Genomic DNA, 19,864 nt, shown 5'->3' with positions numbered 1-19,864 from the left:
GCTCGTTCGTGAGGCGCGCCGTCAACAAGACTAAGTCCAACTCCAAACCGAGAAAATAGATGCTCTGAACCGGGAGGAGCTTGCTCTTTTCCCAGTTGACCCGAAGCCTTAGTCGGCTGAGGCGCGAGAGCACCAGGTCCCTGTGTGCATACAACACATCCCAAGAGTGAGCTAGGATTAGCCAATCATCAAGATAGTTGAGGATGCGAATGCCTACTTCCTTTAACAGGGCAAGGGCTGCCTCTGCGACCTTCGTGAAGACGTGAAAGACAGGCCGAAAGGGAGGACCTTGTACTGATACACCCGACCCTCGAATGCAAACCGCAGGAAGGGTCTGTGTCGAGGTAGAATCGAGATGTGGAAGTACGTGTCCTTCAGGTCTACCTGCGCGAACCAATCTTGATGCCGGACGCTCGCCAGTTTTTGCGTCAGCATCTTGAATGGGAGTCTGTGTAAAGCCTGGTTCAGTACTCGCAGGTCCAAGATTGGCCACAACCCACCGCCATTTTTTGGTACAATGAAGTAGGGGCTGTAAAACCCCTTCTTCATCTCAGCCAGAGGGACAGGCTCTATCACATCCTTCTGTAGGAGGGTAGCGATCTCCGCGCGCAAGGTAGCAATGTTCTCCTTCACCGAGGTGAAGTGGATGCCGCTGAACCTGGGTGGACACCTGGCGAACTGAATCACGTAGCCGAGTCGGACAGTCCGGATCAGCCATCGCGACGGATTGGAAAGCGCAAGCCATGCATCCAAGTTCCGGACAAGGGGAACCAAGGGGACAATCTCGTCGGACGTACCGGCAGGTGGGGCCTCGCAGCGGGGCAGAGCCCGAGATGCCACGCCATGTTGTGGCCATGCTGAGTTCAGGGACATCGAAGCACTTACCTGGCTCCTTGTGACCACCCCCGGAACAGCCTGGGACAGGGGAGAAAGAGGCCTGTCCTCGTGACCCGTGGAGACTGTCACATCAGGGGTGGATTTGTGCCACAGCTGGGCGTGCAGGGGCTGGGAGACCGCTGCTGTAGTGCCAAACCTGCCAAAATGGAATGGTGGACAGTGGTCATGATGACGGCCGTGCACACCGGGTATGCGACCCAGGGAACGAGGAAACCGCTCTTTTGTTGAACTGTTGGGTACCGCAGCCACTTGGGCATGCGGCAAAATTAAATGAAAAGGCAACAAAAGATTCTCCTCCCGGCCCTCCACTGGGGGATGGAGTGGTCTGCTTACCAGCTTCAAGGCAGTGGGTTTCATTGTCCTTAGTCACCCGTCTCAGGGGCGCTTCGAAGCCTTTCGTGGGGTTCTTGGCGGCCGGCCATGTGACAGGTGGCGTCTGCTTCCTGCGGTGGGCTCCACGCCGGGGCCGACCGAAGGGGCGGGCTGCAGCGGAGCCGGTGCAGTCACCGCAGGGGGACGCCCTTGGCGACGAGCAGGCGGGGTGCGGGATCTTGAGCCACGCCGGGGCAGGATGTGCCGGATAGCCTCCGTCTGCTGCTTCACCGTCGAGAACTGCTGGGCGATGTCCTCGACAGTGTCGCCGAATAGGCCAACCTGGGAAATGGGGGCAGCAAGGAACCTTGCCTTGTTGGCCTCACCCATCTCGACCAGGTTGAGCCAAAGGTGGCGCTCCTGGACCACCAAGGTGGACATTGCCCGCCCAAGAGACCGCGCCATGACCTTCGTCGCCCGGAGAGTGCGGTCGGTCGCCGAGAGCAGCTCCTGCATCAAATCTGGGGCGGAACTACCCTCACGCAGTTCCTTGGTGGACTTGCAGGAGAGCCATGTCGTGCAGGGCGGAGGCGACATGTCCAGCAGCACTGTAGGCTTTGGCCATCAGGGACAACGTAAACCTACAGGCCTTGGACGGGAGCTTTGGGTGCCCACGCCAGGTGGCGGTGCTCTGCATGCATAGGTGCACTGTGAGCGCCTTATCCACCGGGGAATCGCCAAATAGCCCCTGGCCACCCCACCATCGAGTGTAGTGAGGGCGGGGGAGCTGACAGATCGGGACCGGGCAGTGAAAGGTGCCTCCCATGACCTTGTCAGCTCCTCGTGCATTTCCGGGAAGAAAGGAACTGGAGCAGGGCGTGGCTGCTTTGAGCGGCGCCGCGAGCCCAGGAACCAATCATCGAGCTGCAAGGGTTCAGGGGAGAGCGGAGGGTTCCACTCTAGCCCGACACTCGCGGCTGCCCGGGAAAACATGTCCGTCATTTCCGTGTCAGCCTGTGACTGGGCGACCACACCCGAGGGGATGAGCCCAGCTGAGGCTTCCGCGTCCGACTGGATGAGCCTGCTCTCCGATGCTGTGCTCGAGAGCTCATCAGCTTTGCTGGCTCCGAACAAGAGGTTGAACTCACAGTGAGACGAGCTGGCAGACTCATCTGGAAGCCCGATCAGGGCAGACGAGCGTACTGGGGAATGGGAGGTCCGTGGGGGGCTACCCGGAAGAGTTGGTCCCATTGGGGTTCCCAAATCGCCCCCAGTGCTAGCTGCGCTGGCCTCATACCCGTAGGTAGAAGGACCGAGGCGGGGTGCCACTGGGGACCGCAACGTTGCCATGGTCATGTTCTCGCAATGAGTACATGATCCATCCACGAACGCTGTCTCCGCATGGGTCATGCCCAGACAAGAAAGTGACCGTCAGAAGTTGAGAGATAATGACCGCAACCAGGAATAACACACAAACAGAAAGGCATCTTTAAAAAGATGCGTCTTTAAAAAGATGTTCCGTGTGTGCCGCTCTTTTAGAGAAATATACTCTTTTAGAAAAATATACTCTCTTATTTCTGCCGAAGCGCCCAGGGGCATTCTCTGCAGTGCACCAGTGCAGAGGAGGGAGAAGCCACTGAAATGAGATCCAGCAGAGGTGAATGAACAGTCAGCTCAGTAAACATCGACCGTTCTGCTCCGAAGAGAAAATCTAAATGAGTGGTTGCATACCAGCTCCTTTTATACCCGTATGTCCAGGGGAGTGATATGCTGGTATTTTATCAAAGACTAGAGGTGTCTCGGGCTCCCAAGAGTGACCCCTAGTGTCACTACATCGACACAATGTCGAGTGAGTGACAGATAGGGAACTGAATTTACCTGTACACATTAGGTAACACTAACAAAGTAATTTTTTTAAAGGTTAATTAAGGTACTATAGAAATAGATCCTTAAGGTAACAAGTGCTCATCACCACTTTTAAAAATGAATTAAAGCAGTGTTCTACTCCAATTGTCTTGGAGAAATGGCACCGCAATAGTTGTAATAGTAATGACGGAACAATAGTTGTCTTACTCTAGCAGACATTAAAGGTAAAGCATGTAACATTTTAGGTGTTATAATACTTTCTTCTATCCCAGCTTTATACGCAGAGACAGCTATAAGTAAGCCATTCATAGGTTAATTTTCTCGAAAACTGTAAATATGGAGAGACCCGCTTAGAACCACCCCAACAACATTACTCCAATGGCATGAATTGGGGTGGGATTATCTGACTGTTTCAACAACTGTGTAATTTACTGGCCATGGAGACGGTGTTAGGATCCATGTGCAGGAAGTTTATTAAAGTACACAAGCAAACAATCCAAATCGGCAGGCAAATAGAGGTAGTTGTTAAGCAGGCGGTACAATCCAATAAACGAAAAAGACAGTCCAACAAGGCAAAGAAAACAAAGGGGTCTCCAAAAGCAGTAAATCCAGGAAAACAGGCAATGGTCACAACAAGAGAACAATCAGCAGTGGCAATGGAAAAACGCTTGGTAAGGCAAGGTAAACTGGCAATACTTTGCAATGAACAATGGAACAGCATGGTATTTATATAGTTCAAAACAGGAAGTCACCAAAGAAGAAACGGTACAGAGTTAGTATTCGAGAGAGGGCTCCCTCTGGTGATTGGTAGGAGGGGTAACAACCTCGGACATTACAAACTGCAGGCGAGGGGAGTATTCAGAAAGCAGTTTTGAAAACAGTGTTTATTTTTCCAATTCTGTTCGGTGGCGCTGGTGTCACAGAAATTACATACTTCATCTTTTAATTATGGTTGTGAAAAGGCTGTGTTCTGTGTCATAGGGCAGTGATGGCACAATAGTTATAATGACTACACAATTGTTGTAATAAACTTACTGTCCAAGACTTTGAAAACCCCTGTAGAGCATTGATTTCACATCATAGTCAGTAATCAAAATTATGCTTTATTTTGCACATTTTTGGCTTTTCAAGCCCTTGCTGGATAAACAGAATGTAACCACACACAAATACACAAAATCACACATGCATACATGCAAATACCCAAATAGACTGTAGCAAAACATTTAAGCAAAAAGTAAAAAAAAAAAAAAAAAAAAAAAGAACTTTATTAGGTTTCAAATGATAAAACAATAGATATATTGTTCAAAATTAAGACAAGGTATTTAAACACTTTCTGCTTGTCAAAAATAGTGGAACACTTGTAGTCACTCTGCTTGGACACATACAACCACTTAAAATGAGACTGATACCTGTTGGTTAAAAGTAATTTTACAAATGGCTCAGAAAAGTTACATTTGCAGATGCCACTTGATTTTTTATTTTTTATTTCTTTTTATGTAATGCATTTACATTCATACATTTTTAAGTGTCACTTCAATGTTCAAAAGTATCCTAATAATTTTTGGTGCCACTGTGCACAAACATGAACACACACACACACACACACACACACACACCTGTCTCAAAAATTCTGTTTGCTCAAATAGGAACTCATTGACATTCACATCCAAAAACTGTACAGATGAATGAACTCTGCACACAAGGATTTGATGAGAAATTTGCTTTAAAGGGCCAATTTGTTGTCATAGCATCTACTGAAGAAAATACATAAAGACATTAAATTACTTTTCTCTTGTAATTATATTATGAATGTGAGGCAGTGTAAGACAAGCCTTCCTAGTATTGTATTGTTGTGTCTATTTGTATCTACAGTGCAGTTAACCTGACTTTAGTATGGGTTTAATTTAACATCAATCCACTTTATTTGTGTGTGTGTAGGCTCTTAAGAACCCAGTCTCTGGAATGGTACTACAATAACGTGAAGAGTCGCTTTAAAAGATTCGGCAGTGCCAAAGTGCTCAAGACCCTCTACAGGAAGCACATCATCGAAAGTGGAGCATTATCAGAGTTACCAGGTACCACAAACACATACACACATGGCATGGTGTGTGTGTATACTTATAGAAGGGTGACTATTTGCAGCCCAATAGCCTGCCATAAACTATGTTATTATATTACATACATATTTATGTTATTACACTATAATAATACAATAGTAATAGTAAACATGCAAATATTAAATGTTAGTGTTGCATAATTATATTTGTTTTAATAGTATATTATTATACTGTATATAATAAGTGTAATATGCAGTAAGTACTAATATATATATATATATATATATATATATATATATATATATATATACTGTATAAATATATACAGTTGAAGTCAGAAGTTTAAATACATCTTAGCCAAATACCTTTAAACTCAGTTTTTCTCAATTAATGACATTTAATCATAGAAAACATTCCCTGTCTTAGGTCAGTTAGGATCACTACTTTATTTTAAGCATGTGAAATGTCAGAATAATTGTAGAGAGAATGATTTATTTCAGCTTTTATATTTTTTATATATTTATTTCACATTCCCAGTGGGTCAGAAGTTTACATACACTTTGTTAGTATTTGGTATCATTGCTTTTAATTTTTTTACTTAGGTCAAATATTTTAGGTAGCCTTCCACAAGCTTCTCACAATAAGTTGCTGGAATTTTGGCCCATTCCTCCAGACAGAACTGGTGTAACAGAGTCAGGTTTGTAGGCCTCCTTGCTCGCACATGCTTTTTCAGTTCTGCCCACAAATTTTCTTTCGGACTGAGGTCAGGGCTTTGTGATGGCCACTCCAATACTTTGACTTTGTTGTCCTTAAGCCATTTTGCCACAACTTTGGAGGTATGCTTGGGGTCATTGTCCATTTGGAAGACTCATTTGCAACCGAGCTATAACTTCATGGCTGATGTCTTGAGATGTTGCTTCAATATATCCACATATTTTCCTTCCTCATGATGCATTCTATTTTGTGAAGTGCGCCAGTCCCTCCTGCAGCGAAGCACCCCCAAAACATGATGCTTCCACCCCGGCGTAGTGACTCGCCTCAATCCAGGTGGCGGAGGATGAATCTCAGTTGCCTCCGCGTTATCACGTGTCTTATTGAGCGCGTTACCGCAGAGACATAGCACGTGTGGAGGCTTCACGCTATTCTCTGTGGCATCCACGCACAACTCACTATATATATATATATATATATATATATATATATATATATATACACTGTATAGATAGATAGATAGATAGATAGATAGAGTATATACCCTCACTGAACAATTTATTAGAAACATTATACTAAAACTGGTTAGGGCCTTCTTTTGCTCTCAAAACAGCCTCAGTGCTTCGTGGCATGGATTCCACAAGATGTTGGAAACATTCCTTTGAGATTCTGGACCATGTTGACATAATTGCATCATGCAATTTCTGCAGATTTGTCAGCTGCACATTCATGCTGCCCATCTCCTGTTCTACCACATCCCAAAGGTGTTCTACTGGATTCAGATCCGGTGATTAAGAAGACCACTGAAAAACAATGAACTCATTGTCATGTTCATGAAACCAGTTTGAGACGAATTTTGCTTTGTGAATTGGTGCATTATCATGCTTGAAATAGCAATTAGAAGATGGGTAAATGCAAAGAAAGCATTCCCCACACCATTACATTACCGCCCCCAGCCTGGACTGTTGACACAAGGCAGGTTGGGTCCATGGACTCATGCCGTTGAAGACAAATTCTGACCCTATCATCTGTGTGCCTAAGCAAAAATTGAGATTCATCAGACCATGCTACATTTTTCCTAGTCTTTAACTGTCTAGTTTTGGTGAGCCTGTGCCCACTGCAGCCTCCTTCGGCCACCCTGCTTCCTAGATATCGGCATCGGCTATTAAGAAACCCATATCGGTCGACCACTAATAATGTACATTAATATACCAATATAAAGTGGACATGGTTATCGGCTGATGCCGATAATCTCAAAATGGCCAAATATCAGCTGATTTATCAGCCTAGCCAATATATCAATCTATCACGATCTCATGAGTAGTTGTAAGTACTGTAAGTTTGTGGTTCTATCACATGTACAATTTCAAATGTTTGCATAAACACTGAAACGTTCAAAATTTATGTAAAACCTTTTACTGTACATCTGATGTAAAAAAAAATTATGAATCCTCAAAGAATGGGGTTCAAAGAATCGGAAGGGGTTCAAAGAATCTGAAGTTTCGGAACAATTTCAACAACACACACATACATTTTCAGTAAAGATTTCAGTTTTGACCAGCTGTCAGTGAATTTGTAAAGATTTAAACATCTCTAAAGCTGAACAGATGTAAAAATGCTTACATTTTAGATGCTGTAAATTCGTTGATATTGTGTGATATTGTACATATAAACGTTATGTACAAATATCTACAGATTCTTATGGGATGGCCATTTACTGTAGGTGGTAACAGGACAAAAGCTGCAAGACTTGCATTTGCAATGGTGCCATTCTTACACTAATGCTAAGAGAGATGCTGGGATGTTAGTATCAGTGCGCTAATAGTGCTGTCCTATACTAGAATAGTTGGTCCACACTATAGTATTGTTAGAAGTGCATGGGATAAAAGTGCTAACAGTGCAGTAGTAATTGTACTTGAAGCTTGCCACTGAAATGTTTCATGTGTAGTGTAGCGTAAAATCAAATAATCCCCTAACCATCAGGCTACACCCCCATATACCTTTCATCTCTCTTTATCTCTCTCGGTCGGAGGAAATAGGATTACTTGATGCTAGGCTTTCATTTGAAATGAGAATAAGGATTATCCAACATGAGTCAGTGAGCTGCCATACCAGGCCATTGAATGTGTGTTGAGAATGACGTAAAGATTAAATAACTTCCCCTTCCTCATAAATGATCAGTGACTTACTCCTTTATAGTTGTACTCTGGTCCTTATGACAACAGACCCCATGAGGAATAAAGCTTAATAAACATACTAAATAATGTCTCAATGAAAATGTAAAAGTTCAAAAAGGTTTGTGTGAGGTTTAGGTTTAGGAAAGGGATAGAAAATATCATTAGCTCAGTATAAAAACAAAAGATGTCAATGGAAGTCACCACCACGATTGAAAAACAAACATATGTTTGTGTATTTGTGTTTGTGTGCTTGACCTTTTCATGTGTGTCATGAGGGTTGACATCCTTGTACAGGTTAATCTGTTTAAGAGAGCTTGTTTTTTCTTTCTTTCTTTCTTTTCATCTGTGTATAGTTATAGGTCAACTAGCCTGGAAGTGTATGCATGTGTGTTTGTATCCAGGCCTGCTTGGTTGTATCTCTGTCCTTGAAAAGCAAACAGATCAAGTTAAATAAGAAACACTGAACTGATCTCAGAGTGTGTCAAGACTATGGCTGTCAAATGGACTGTGTCTTTATAACACAACACTTTTACTGCACCCCGAGAGATGCATAAATTGTTCAAGAGAGAGGATTCATAGTAAAATATTAGCAATAAAAGGGTATATCACTTTGACATCTACACTGCAAACTACATTTGTTAGAGCGTCCGGACTGTATGCTGATTGTCGATGTACAGTAGAGAGAGAGAGAGAGAGAGAGAGAGAGTGAGAGAGAGAGGGAGTTCTGCATACATCACTGGAGTATATAAATTATTTTGTCAGACAACATAAACCATATTCAACACCTCCTGAACATCACAGTAGAATTAACATATTGAGTCACTTTACAACACATTATGATTGTGTTCACAGAATGGCAATACAGCTTCATTTAATAATGTTTACTAAACAACCTTCTGATTTACATTTATTTTCTTGGCAGACGTTTTCACATACCAAAGCAGCTGATAAGTCCTTACACTGTTTCACACCTGGTTTGATTCCTCAATAGGGCTTTTCACACTGCACTTAACCCTGAGTTAACATAATTTAAACCCAATTAAGGGCTCTTTTAACCCTGGATCAAGCAACATTTCACACTAGTTGTTTAGCAACAGACAACCATTTAGAAACATAATAATTAAATAGTAATAGTAAACCACTAATTAAATAGTGGTGTGCTTCTGCAGTTTAGGCTGGATTGCTTTCATACTATTAGCGCAACAGTGCCTGCCCATTTTTACAGCCATCTTGCTTTATCTTGCTTTTGGTTGAATCAGAACATTACAAACTTTGATTTGAAGCAAAAAAGTATTTGAAAATCTGACAAAAAGACAAAGGTACACGATTGTGTAACTACAATCCCATGAAGCATTGCGAATTACATAATCGAATTAAAAACAATGGAAAAGTTGAAAACTATTGATTTAAAGTTGTTAATTATAAGTATAGGATTATAAACACAGAAACAAAATAGTTAAAGTATACGGTATTGCAGAATTGATAGATATGCGTTTACTAATATACAAGTATTGAGAGTGTAGGGAGACCGACTCGATTGCGTCATTCGCAGTGCGTCATGGAAGTAGGTGGTCACTGTCAGGCTGTTTTGCTGCGGTTTGTGTGCCGGGATCCTCTAATTGGTGGATATTACTCTTCAGGATTCATGGGTAGTGTAGTTCTTCACAGAAATTAAAACTGTCGAATTTTAAAAAGAGAAGTTTAAATAATGCAGACTGATAGCTTCAACAGGAGCATATACCATTGATTAACAACCTCAGAGCTCACAGTTGGCCTGTCTTTAAGATGTATGTATAAGTTATCATTACATTTCCCTGTGTCCTCGATGTGTGTGTCTGCTTATGAAGTGTCTGTGAGGTGTAGGGAATATGACTCATTCATACCCTAAAAAAACTGTGTGTGTGTAATATAGATAGAAATAGAGAATGTGTTGTGTATGTATATGCTGAAAAAGTGCTTTGAATGGTTTCCAAAATTCTGTTTATTTTTGTGGTTTGTGTGTGTCTGTGTGTGTACTGTATAGTTTTGGGGGGGGGGGGGGGATTGTGAGGGTGTGGGTTAGGGCAAGTCCCCATTTAGAAAGCCAAGTAAACGTGTGTGTGTGTGTGTGTGTGTGTGTGTGTGTATGTGTTACTCAGGTCACTTACTGCCCCTGGTGTTGCAGTGACCCGCTATGTCATTATCAGTTTTTCAGACACACATATACGCACTATTTCTAGATTTTCAGCTTGTTTCTATCAGCCATATGAATGGCTATTCTTGGAACTGGTAGTCTGAATGTGTTTATGTGATTGAGGAGCATGGTGGTCTATATTTGTGTGTGTCTGTGTGTGTGTGTGTGTGTGTGTGTGTGTGTGTCTGTGTGTCCATGTGTCTGTGTGTCCATGTGTCTGTGTGTCTGTGTGTCTGTGTGTCTGTGTGTCCGTGTGTTTACACGTGGATATGAACTGTTATCCGGTAAATGAACTCATCTGAATTCTCAGTGTTTCTAAACTGAAAGCTATTTCTTAGGCGTGTTGTGTGAGTGACGGTCCCTAAGCTATGAGCCAGACTCACTTTAAATGCATCAGTGTGGGTGGAAAGCAGTGAACTCAGCTCACGAGTTGATATGACTTCCCAAGATATGTGTAGAATTTCCTGGGATCTGTTTCACTGTGGCTGCTAGGACCTTCCATTGTGTGATGTTTTCGGCTCTTGGTAGTACTGATGTGGGGTTTTTTAATGACAGATGCCGATACTGATATCTAGAGAGCAGAGTGGCCGATTACAAATATAATATTGATATATACAGTACTGTTCAAAAGTTTTAGGCACGTTAGATGTTTCACAAAAACATTTATCTTAAGATGGTTATTTTGTATCTTCTGCTTTAGTGTGTCAATAGGACATATCAATTTTAGATTTCCAAAAACGTATTTAGGAAATAGAAAAGAGATAGTACAGGGAGTCCTGCAACAGATGGTATGGCCCCAAAGAGCCATCAGTCTGGGATTACATGAAGAGACAGAAGCAACTGAGACAGCCTAAATACATAGAACTGTGGAAAGTTCTCCAGGAAGCTTGGAACATCCTATCTGCCAACAACCAAGAAAAACTGTGTCCAGTTGTACCTAGGAGAATTGGTGCTGTTTTAAAGTCATAGGGTTTTTTTTATGTTTACTGCACTTCGTATGAAGTTCATTGCTTTTTGAAAACATCCTCACTATATAACATTTTTCACAACTGCCTAAAACGTTTGCACAGAGCATTTGCAACACTCAAACTAGCATAAAGAAATACATTTATTTAAAGGAAAGAAAATAAGGTTTTCAAGCATCAAAATAATAGTCAAACCAGCCCCCAAGAAGTACTGGAAGCAAGGGGAGTGAGCTAGCTCTGGCAGGAACCGATGTTTTGTCCATCAGCATGGCAATCAAGGAATGCTCACACACCTGCTGCCACTCTGCAGATGAGAAACAGAACACAGAGGAAACACCAGACAGGGCCGTCACATCAGGCACAACAACACCGCTACAACATGGGCCACCATCTTGATTGTTTTGGGTTGAATGGATTACATGACTGCGTCAGAAGACAACAAATATGTCATTGTTTTCTCTGCTGTCAAAAACACCGTCTCAGTGTGGACGGAAGACCAAAACATAGAGAAAAAGTTTTCAAATGAAAACGTTTTAGTTTGTACATGGCCTTAGGTGCTGTTCTCAAAAGATGTTAATTTTGTGTTAATGTGTTAAAGCTTTAGCCTTCTGGGCTCTCTATCGACATCTGTGGTTGAAATATAAAACTGCAAGTTACTTGCAGAGGAACATTGTTTTGTTTTGTACGTTAGTTGTGCTTCGGCTCTGCTCTTCATTCTCATGTTTATCTGTGATCACCATATCAGAGTGGATCAAACTAGGTACACCAAGAGTTACTGATATTAAGAAAGTCCAATAAGACGTATTTCCGAAAAATATGTCATCTGAGCAAGCGGGTAGCACTATAGTAGCCAGAAGAAAGCCTGAAATTTCCCGCCAAATCCAACCTGACAGCTCTGAATGTAAATCATTATTGTAGGCTCAACATGAAAGCAAGAACATGGTTTTGAACACAGAATTTGTATGTACTAATGTAATAATAAAGTTGTTTTAATTTCTAACAAAAATTTAATGAGAAATCCTCCATAGTGTACATTAAATTTTTCTGTCATCCTTTATTTATAATTGCACTACATTAACATGTTAGATTATGTGGATGATGGTTCTCTCTGTGACCATCATGCTGTAAATATGAGATAGTCTATCTGACGTTTTAATAATCTCACCGAATAGCAACAATCTGTCTTTTGTAGCGATACGTTGCATTTAGACACCTGTGTTCCATCTGAAGCTGTGTTTCATTGGCTCTGTATGGGGTGGTTACAGACAGGAACTGCAGTGGTCTCATTCTCATGCTGTTGTCATGGTGATATCGAGCGAGTGCTCCCTCGAGGTCAGCTGAGAAAAGAAAGTGGAAAGGTGACCGCCTGGTCAGGTAGACTTAATGGCATATGTCTTTTTTCATCTCTCTCTCTCTCTCTCTCTCTCTCTCTCATATTCAAGAGATTCAAATAGCTTTATTGGCATGGTAAAACATTACATTGCCAAAGGATAGTAATATTAAATATATAATATACACATATACATTTATACAAAATGTAAAAATACAATAAAATAGGAAATGGAATGGAAATAATAACAGTTTGTTATGTTATGCTTTCCATTCTATGCATGTTGCACAGTGTTTCAGTTATTGTCTGGTCGTGGTCCTGTTCCTTGTCCTCTCTCTCTCTTTCTCTCAGAGTGAGAGTTAACAAAGCTTTATTGTCATGATTGGCATTTTATTGGCATTTAAAATTTTGCCAATATAAAGGATTAAAATAAACAATAGGCTATAGAAAATATATAATATTAATAATAAAATGGAAATGGATTTCCATACAAAACATCTCTCTCTCTCTTCTCTCATTCACTCCACCTTCACAGCTTCCATTACAGTTTTGATACCCAACTGGCCACATTGTGTTTTTTCACACAAACCAGAGGGTTCATGCAAAAACATGGGCGGAAAGTGTTTGTGTGTTTTAAGTCATTTGCATATGTTGGTATCAAGGGTGTGTGTGTGTGTGTGTGTGTGTGTGTGTGTGCAGTGATGGGCAGTAACTTCTCTACAAATAGCGAAGCTATTAGCTTAACAACATTACTGAGTAGCCAGGTGGTAGCATCACTCATTTTTAAATCAAGTAGCTTTTCAGTAGCAAAGCAATATTTTTGACTAGGTAGCGGCGTAGCGTTGAGAAAAGCTACACCGCTACATCATGCCTTGTACCCAGTGTTTACTATCGGCAGTTTTGAATCAAAACTGCTCACAGATTAACCACTCATCTGAGTCAGTTCTTTAAAATGAATTGGTCACACGTGATAGGAAAGCAGTCTGAATAGGTTCGCGATTCGATCTGAATTCTTAAAGCTTGCGCGCAGGCTGCTGAATCATTTGTGCACACTCACTTGCTAATAAGCTCATTGAATATTTCATAAAACGAAAATAAAGGTAATACTGGTAGCAGTGGATCTACAATCAATGGAAGCCAAACCTGCAAATGCGTCCTATCGTTTGCCAGTCATGAAGAAGATCTTTATAAAGTTCAACAGGTTTGCAGCTTGTAAACTACTTCTGCAGGTAAATACATTTTCCAACCAAAAGAGTATCAAAACACTTATTAGCCTACATGAAAACACATAAAAAAGTACCATGGCATTACCATGTTTTTTGGACATGTACCATTAACTGGACGCATTATGTTAATACAATGGTAGGCTATATGAATATGGTAATCATATAGCAAGTACCATGGTATTTTTTTAATTACCTTGAAGCACCATGTAAATAAATTGTATATAAATATGGTAATCATATATATCAGTTTACCATGGTAGTAACATGGTATTCTTTGAAGTACTTTGAACCACCATGCTAATACAGAATGATTACATAAATATGGTAATTGTATATCATCAGAAATCACATTGTTATTGCCAAGATGTGCTCATACACACACACATACACACAATAAATTTGGCCTGTGATGATATATCCTGTAGTTCCGTGTCTAGCTGCTGTATTTCTGGATTGTATAGATGAATAGTATACTGTATGTACGCTGAGTTTTATTCAGGAATGTGCAAATTAAATTATGTTTAAATGGGTATGGGTCTGTTGAGGTAGTAAAACAGTGATTTTTCATATTGAACACGTGTTTGTAGAGGTAGTAGAATATATATGAAAATTACATGTGACTTTAAATGTTGAATACTTGGGTTTGTAGCATGTCTAAATATGAATTTACTTCTTTTTTTTTTTTTTTTACATGCACATACCAGTACCTTTTGCACCATACTGTATACTTGTATACTGTATTACAGTAAACTGTATGTATCATGTGAATAAGTATTTTTGATGCTTTGTTTATGACGGTATGCTCTGTGTATCTGCAGTTGAAAAAATATGAAGTAGCTTAAATGTAGTAAGCTACTTTTGGCATGTAGCTCTGTGTGTGTGTGTGTGTGTGTGTGTGTGTGTGTGGGCAGGTTTAAGTGGTTTACGAGGACTTTTTTTAGGTTACAAACTGGTAATTACACAGGTATTATGCTATAAATGTGGTTTATGAGGACATTTCTAGTGTCCCCATAATTCAAATCGCTTAAAAAACATACTAAACTATATTTTATTGAAAATGTAAAAATGCGTGGGGTTAGGTTTAGGGGTAGGGTTAGGGTTAGGGGATAGAATCTGTAGTTTGTACAGTATAAAAATCATTATGTCTATGGAGAGTCCTCATAATGATAGCTGCACCAACATGTGTGTGTGTGTGTGTGTGTGTGTGTGTGTGTGTGTGTGTGTGTGTGTTTCAATCAGTACACCCCTTTAGAGAGTACATACATGAATCCATCTGTCACTTTTGTTGCATGCACTCCCACAGCTATCAATCACAACACACAAACACACTCATTATACATTTGATGCAAGACATTTGTACAGTATATATTGCATATATATACAATACTGTGCAAAGGTTTTAGACAACCTACCACTTAAAACATTGTTTTAATTATTTATTAATTCAATTATTTTTTAAATCAGTTATTTATTTTTTTTTCAAACGAGATTTTCCCAAATGGAGGTTTTATTAGATTTAGCTCAGATTTGGGGTCAAATTTGATTTATTCCCAAGTGTATTCACACACACATGCACACACACACACACACACACACACCTTGATCCCTGGAATCTTATTTATGATGTTTTGTCTTCTAAATTTCTCAACAGCTTGTCTACAGTATATTGATCCTTTGTCTGTACATTACAAGCCTGCAGATATAAAAGATCATTACACTCCATAATTTCATGCTTCAAGTCTTTCCCAGATTAAAAGGAAGCATAAAACTAGGATGACCACCCACCCCACACCCCCACACACACACCCCCACCCCCTTATCTGTATGACTTTCACATTTATGTCTGTCTCTCTCGCTCTCTTTCTCTCTTTCTCTCTTTGTGTTGTTATATTTAGAGGTCAGTGCTCATGAAGGCAGTGTTGATAATGGCAGTGTCTGTGATGGTAGTGACTCCACACTCTACAAGCAGAGTGAAGGTAACATGATAAAGCAATACACTTCTGCTTAAATGTGTAGCATTTCAACCCATAAACAGACTTTATGTCCACTGGGTTTTCAATGTATTTAGTCCATTTAAAAGGTTTGATCAGTCCTCTGCTATCCTCATCATAACTTTTAGACTCTCAGTGTGTATAAATGGCAGTCATATGTTTTTCTCAATGTTGAAGTGTGGAATTTTGATGATGAAATACTTTCTCCTATTCCTGTTTAATATGCGGATACAGCTATTAGTAAACAATTCCTACACTGATTCCCACGAAAAACATAAACTTGCTCTTTTAATAAAATGTATGTTTCTTAGCTTAGTGGCACCAACAACAAGATTTTTTTTTAGCATCATACTGTATATGTATCAGTCAATTTACAATCAGTATGTATACCAACAAAAAAATCAATATGTAAAACAACTAACCACAGTTTGCTTTCTGTACTTGATGTTTAGGGGCAGGTAAATCTAAAATCACACATCACAATAATGAAAGGGATGAAAATTAAAATGACCTTAAAACTTAATAAATCCTCAAAATAGTCATATAGTCATTTAATAGCCATCATTATTCAAAAAATAAAAACAATATAAAAATGTTTATGCATGACTAAAACTAACTAAAACAAAACTGAAATCCAAACATACGATACAAAACAAAATAAAAACTAAAACTAAATCAAGACTATAATAACCCTGGCACACACAAGGAAATCTGGGAATATCTACTCTTTTATAATTTGCCTCACCTGTTGGCATGAGGTACAAGTGCTCTTGACTGTCGAGTGTTGGTCAATTACTGTAATCACAGTGGCACTCTAACAGTCTATGAATTACTGTGAAGATTAATGATCCACACACACAAACAAAACAGCACACAGAAAAAAAAAACACCCACATTCATTGTGCAACCAATTTCATAGAATTTAAAAGACAATGCTCTATAATTATATGTGTATGTGTGTGTATATAGGTCACAGCATGGCAGAGACGCTCACCGTCGCTCTGCGTGTTGCAGAGGAGGCGATAGAGGAAGCAATCGTTAAAGCAGAGAGCTACAGAGATAGCCTGGTTAGAAACTCTTCTTTATATATAATCAATCCAGTTACAAATTCATCTTTCATCCAGCCAAGTATTTGTCCATCTATTACAACATTCTTCCAATTTCTGGGTGTATCAATCAATTTATGTTACCCTCCCTCCACTTATCCAGCCAGAAAAATGCCTGCCAACAGAATATCACTTTATTCCCCCTCTCATACAGGAAAAACAGAATGAGGCTCGTTATTTGCAGGACCATAAAGAAGAGCTCATAGAGGAACTGGCCACTACCATTGTTCAAAAAGTAAGTTGTCCTGTGATTGATAGAAATACATTTTATATTATAGTTAGAGATAGGATTTCTATTCCTCTAAATGATTCTGATTCCTTAACAGTTGCATGAATGATTCTTACTTTTAAGAAAGAAATATTTGGAAAAAGAAATGTAATTAATGGATAACTGCCTTAAAAAGCATGTTACCAAAGGATGAGGTGATTTTTATATTTAAACAGAACAGATTCTTGCGAAATGAAGATTTGTTTGTTAATTTTACCATCATTTATTCACCCTCATTCCGTCTCCAACTTGTTTGACTTTCTTTCTGCTGTGGAAAACTAACAAAGATTTTTTTGAAGAATATATGATGCATTTCTGTCTATACAATGTTAATTAATGAGTTCCAAAACTTTCACGTTCTGAAAAGCACATAAAGGCAGCATAAAAGTACTCCATACGACTCAAGTGGTTTAATCCATGTCTTCAGAACCGATATAGTTGCTTTGGGTGAAAAACAGTTCTTTTTCACCAAAAAGCTTTGCATGTTCACGTGAGAACTTATGCTGCATGTGCTTTGGAGCTTGAATGTTTTGGACCCCATTGAAAATCTTAATTTGTGTTCCACAGAAGAAAGAATGTCATAAGAGTTTGAGATGGCATGATGGCAAAGTAAGTGATGAGAAATGTATCATTTTTCAGTGTACTATCCCTTGAGTGTACTTTAAGTAGGCTACACATAGCACAGTTACAATTCTTGGTGCATTTCGAATCGGACATGATGAAATCAAGGACTTGCGGTTCGGTACGTTTTTGATCCACTAAAAAAAAAAAAATGTCTGAAAAGAGTCTATCGTTTAGGAGGTAGCGGAGATAGTGACTGTAAGTTTAGCAGTTTAGATTTAGAATTATTAAGAAACATTTAGATTCCTACATTTAAAAACTGCTGAAACTTCTGCCATGCATTCCTTGCCATTATTCTACAACTGAAAATGTCCCATCACAAACTCCTCCTCTTGCATAGCCTAAAGGGTTGTGGACAATAGTAGCCCAAAAGCATGCAAAAGAATGTATTCTTCTTAAAAATCCATCCAGGCACTTTTGGCACACTATTTCAACGCATTACTATATAGTATGTATGGTGTTACCTGTTTATAGTTGTAATATACAGCTTATACCAGTATTTCCTCTGTTTTACCTCTCTCTTTTTCTATAGATCATTCAGCGGGGGAAGCGGTCTGAGATTCAGGCTGAGTATGAGTTTGTATGGCCTCAAATTCAGAGTAGCGATCTTCTGTCCCCTACCTCAACACAAAACACACAAGCAACACAACATTCACACACCTCCTCTCAGCACGGAGCAGTAGCCCAGCCCGACATAACCAGCTCCTATTCGCCTTGGGTAAGAGTATAGTAGCGCAGCATTACGTGTTTACATGTACATGATCTCTAGTGGTGAATGAAAGAGGCATTTCTGTGTTTATCTCTATTTTAGAGCACTTTGATCACAGTTCTTAACAAAATACTGTAAAACTCCTAAAACAAAACTGGAATTAAGCAAAAACAGTGCAGAAACTATTAATGTGTTCCTGTGGCTCTGCTGGTAAAGCACAGTGCTAACAACACCAAGTTCATGTGTTCAATTCCCAGGGAACTCACAAATTGCTAAAATGTTGAAGCATACTTGCAGTCTCTTATATATATATATATATATATATATATATATAAAAGGTATTAATCAGTTTGTTGCTGTTGTATGTAGTTCTCTAAAGGAAATCACAACAAATCGATTTGCTATTCCGTAGAACATGATCTTCTTGTGCTCCCTGCTGGTGAAATGTTTTTACTGCAGCTTGCTTGTATTCAAATCGTGTACCTCCTTTTTTCTAAACAGTTGCCAAGGTCTGCATGACCATTTCTTTAATAAACATGTATATTGTATGGGGAATACTTGTATATTTTAATAACCAAATGCAACTTATATAAAACATTTCTCTTTGTGTATCAGAGAGTAGTTTAGGTAAAACAAATAATTTATTGCTTGAATGAAGCCTGAAATGCTTGTGAAATTGTATTTGTCAATAAAGTACTGACATTTAATATGAGGTTGACTATGTTATTCTAGTATTTTTTGTAAGATACATCTTGCACTATAGAAAATATTTGTTTGTGCATAAATGATCCTATATATAATATAGTCCTTAAATTTTATACAAATTTGGTCCTAGATGTAATTAAAGGAATATTCCAGGTTCAATACAATTTAATTTCAGTCGACAACATTTGTGGGATAATGTTGATTACCAGAAAATTAATTTTGACTTGCCCCTCCTTTTCTTAAAAAAAGCAAAAATCTGGGTTACAGTGAGGAACGTACAATGGAAGTGAATGGGGCCAATCCATAAAAGATAAAATACTCACTGTTTCAAAAGTATAGCCACAAGACATAAACAGTATGTATGTTACCATGATTTTAGTGTGATAAAATCACTTACTAACCTTTTCTGCGTAAAGTTAAAGCCAATTTTACAACTCAATTGCCATGATGATGTGATGTGAAGAATTTATGTAAGTGCTTTTATAAAATTATAAGCTTCACATTTCTGCCTTTAAAACCTCCAAAAATTGTCTCCATTCACTTCTATTGTAAGTGCCTCACTGTAACCCAGATTTTTCCTTTTTTTTTTTTTAACAAAAGGAGGGACGCGTCGATTACTTTTTGTGGTAATCAATATTATGCCACAACTGCTGTTGATGAAGCTTAACTTGTATTGAACCCTGAATATTCCTTAAAGGCCCTAAATGTAATAACGTGTGGTCCTAAGTTTAAAAATTACCCTAAATGTAA

The 19,864-nt window shown here is 39.5% G+C and overlaps 1 protein-coding gene across 1 annotated transcript in view; it reads left to right on the top strand.

Moving 5' to 3' along the window:
* LOC127431765 (rab effector MyRIP-like) overlaps positions 1-19,864 on the top strand; it is a 203,654-nt gene that overhangs the window by 159,376 nt on the left and 24,414 nt on the right. The window contains exons 3-7 of the mRNA XM_051682301.1: positions 5,014-5,150; positions 15,610-15,690; positions 16,675-16,772; positions 16,966-17,046; positions 18,233-18,401. Coding sequence (XP_051538261.1) covers positions 5,014-5,150; positions 15,610-15,690; positions 16,675-16,772; positions 16,966-17,046; positions 18,233-18,401 — 566 coding nt within the window. The remainder of the gene's footprint in view (positions 1-5,013; positions 5,151-15,609; positions 15,691-16,674; positions 16,773-16,965; positions 17,047-18,232; positions 18,402-19,864) is intronic.

This window comes from Myxocyprinus asiaticus, chromosome 41 (assembly GCF_019703515.2).
Source record: "Myxocyprinus asiaticus isolate MX2 ecotype Aquarium Trade chromosome 41, UBuf_Myxa_2, whole genome shotgun sequence".
Lineage (NCBI taxonomy): Eukaryota > Metazoa > Chordata > Actinopteri > Cypriniformes > Catostomidae > Myxocyprinus > Myxocyprinus asiaticus.
The sequence above is the reverse complement of the archived record's forward strand: the minus strand, read 5'-3'. Positions and strand labels throughout refer to the sequence as shown.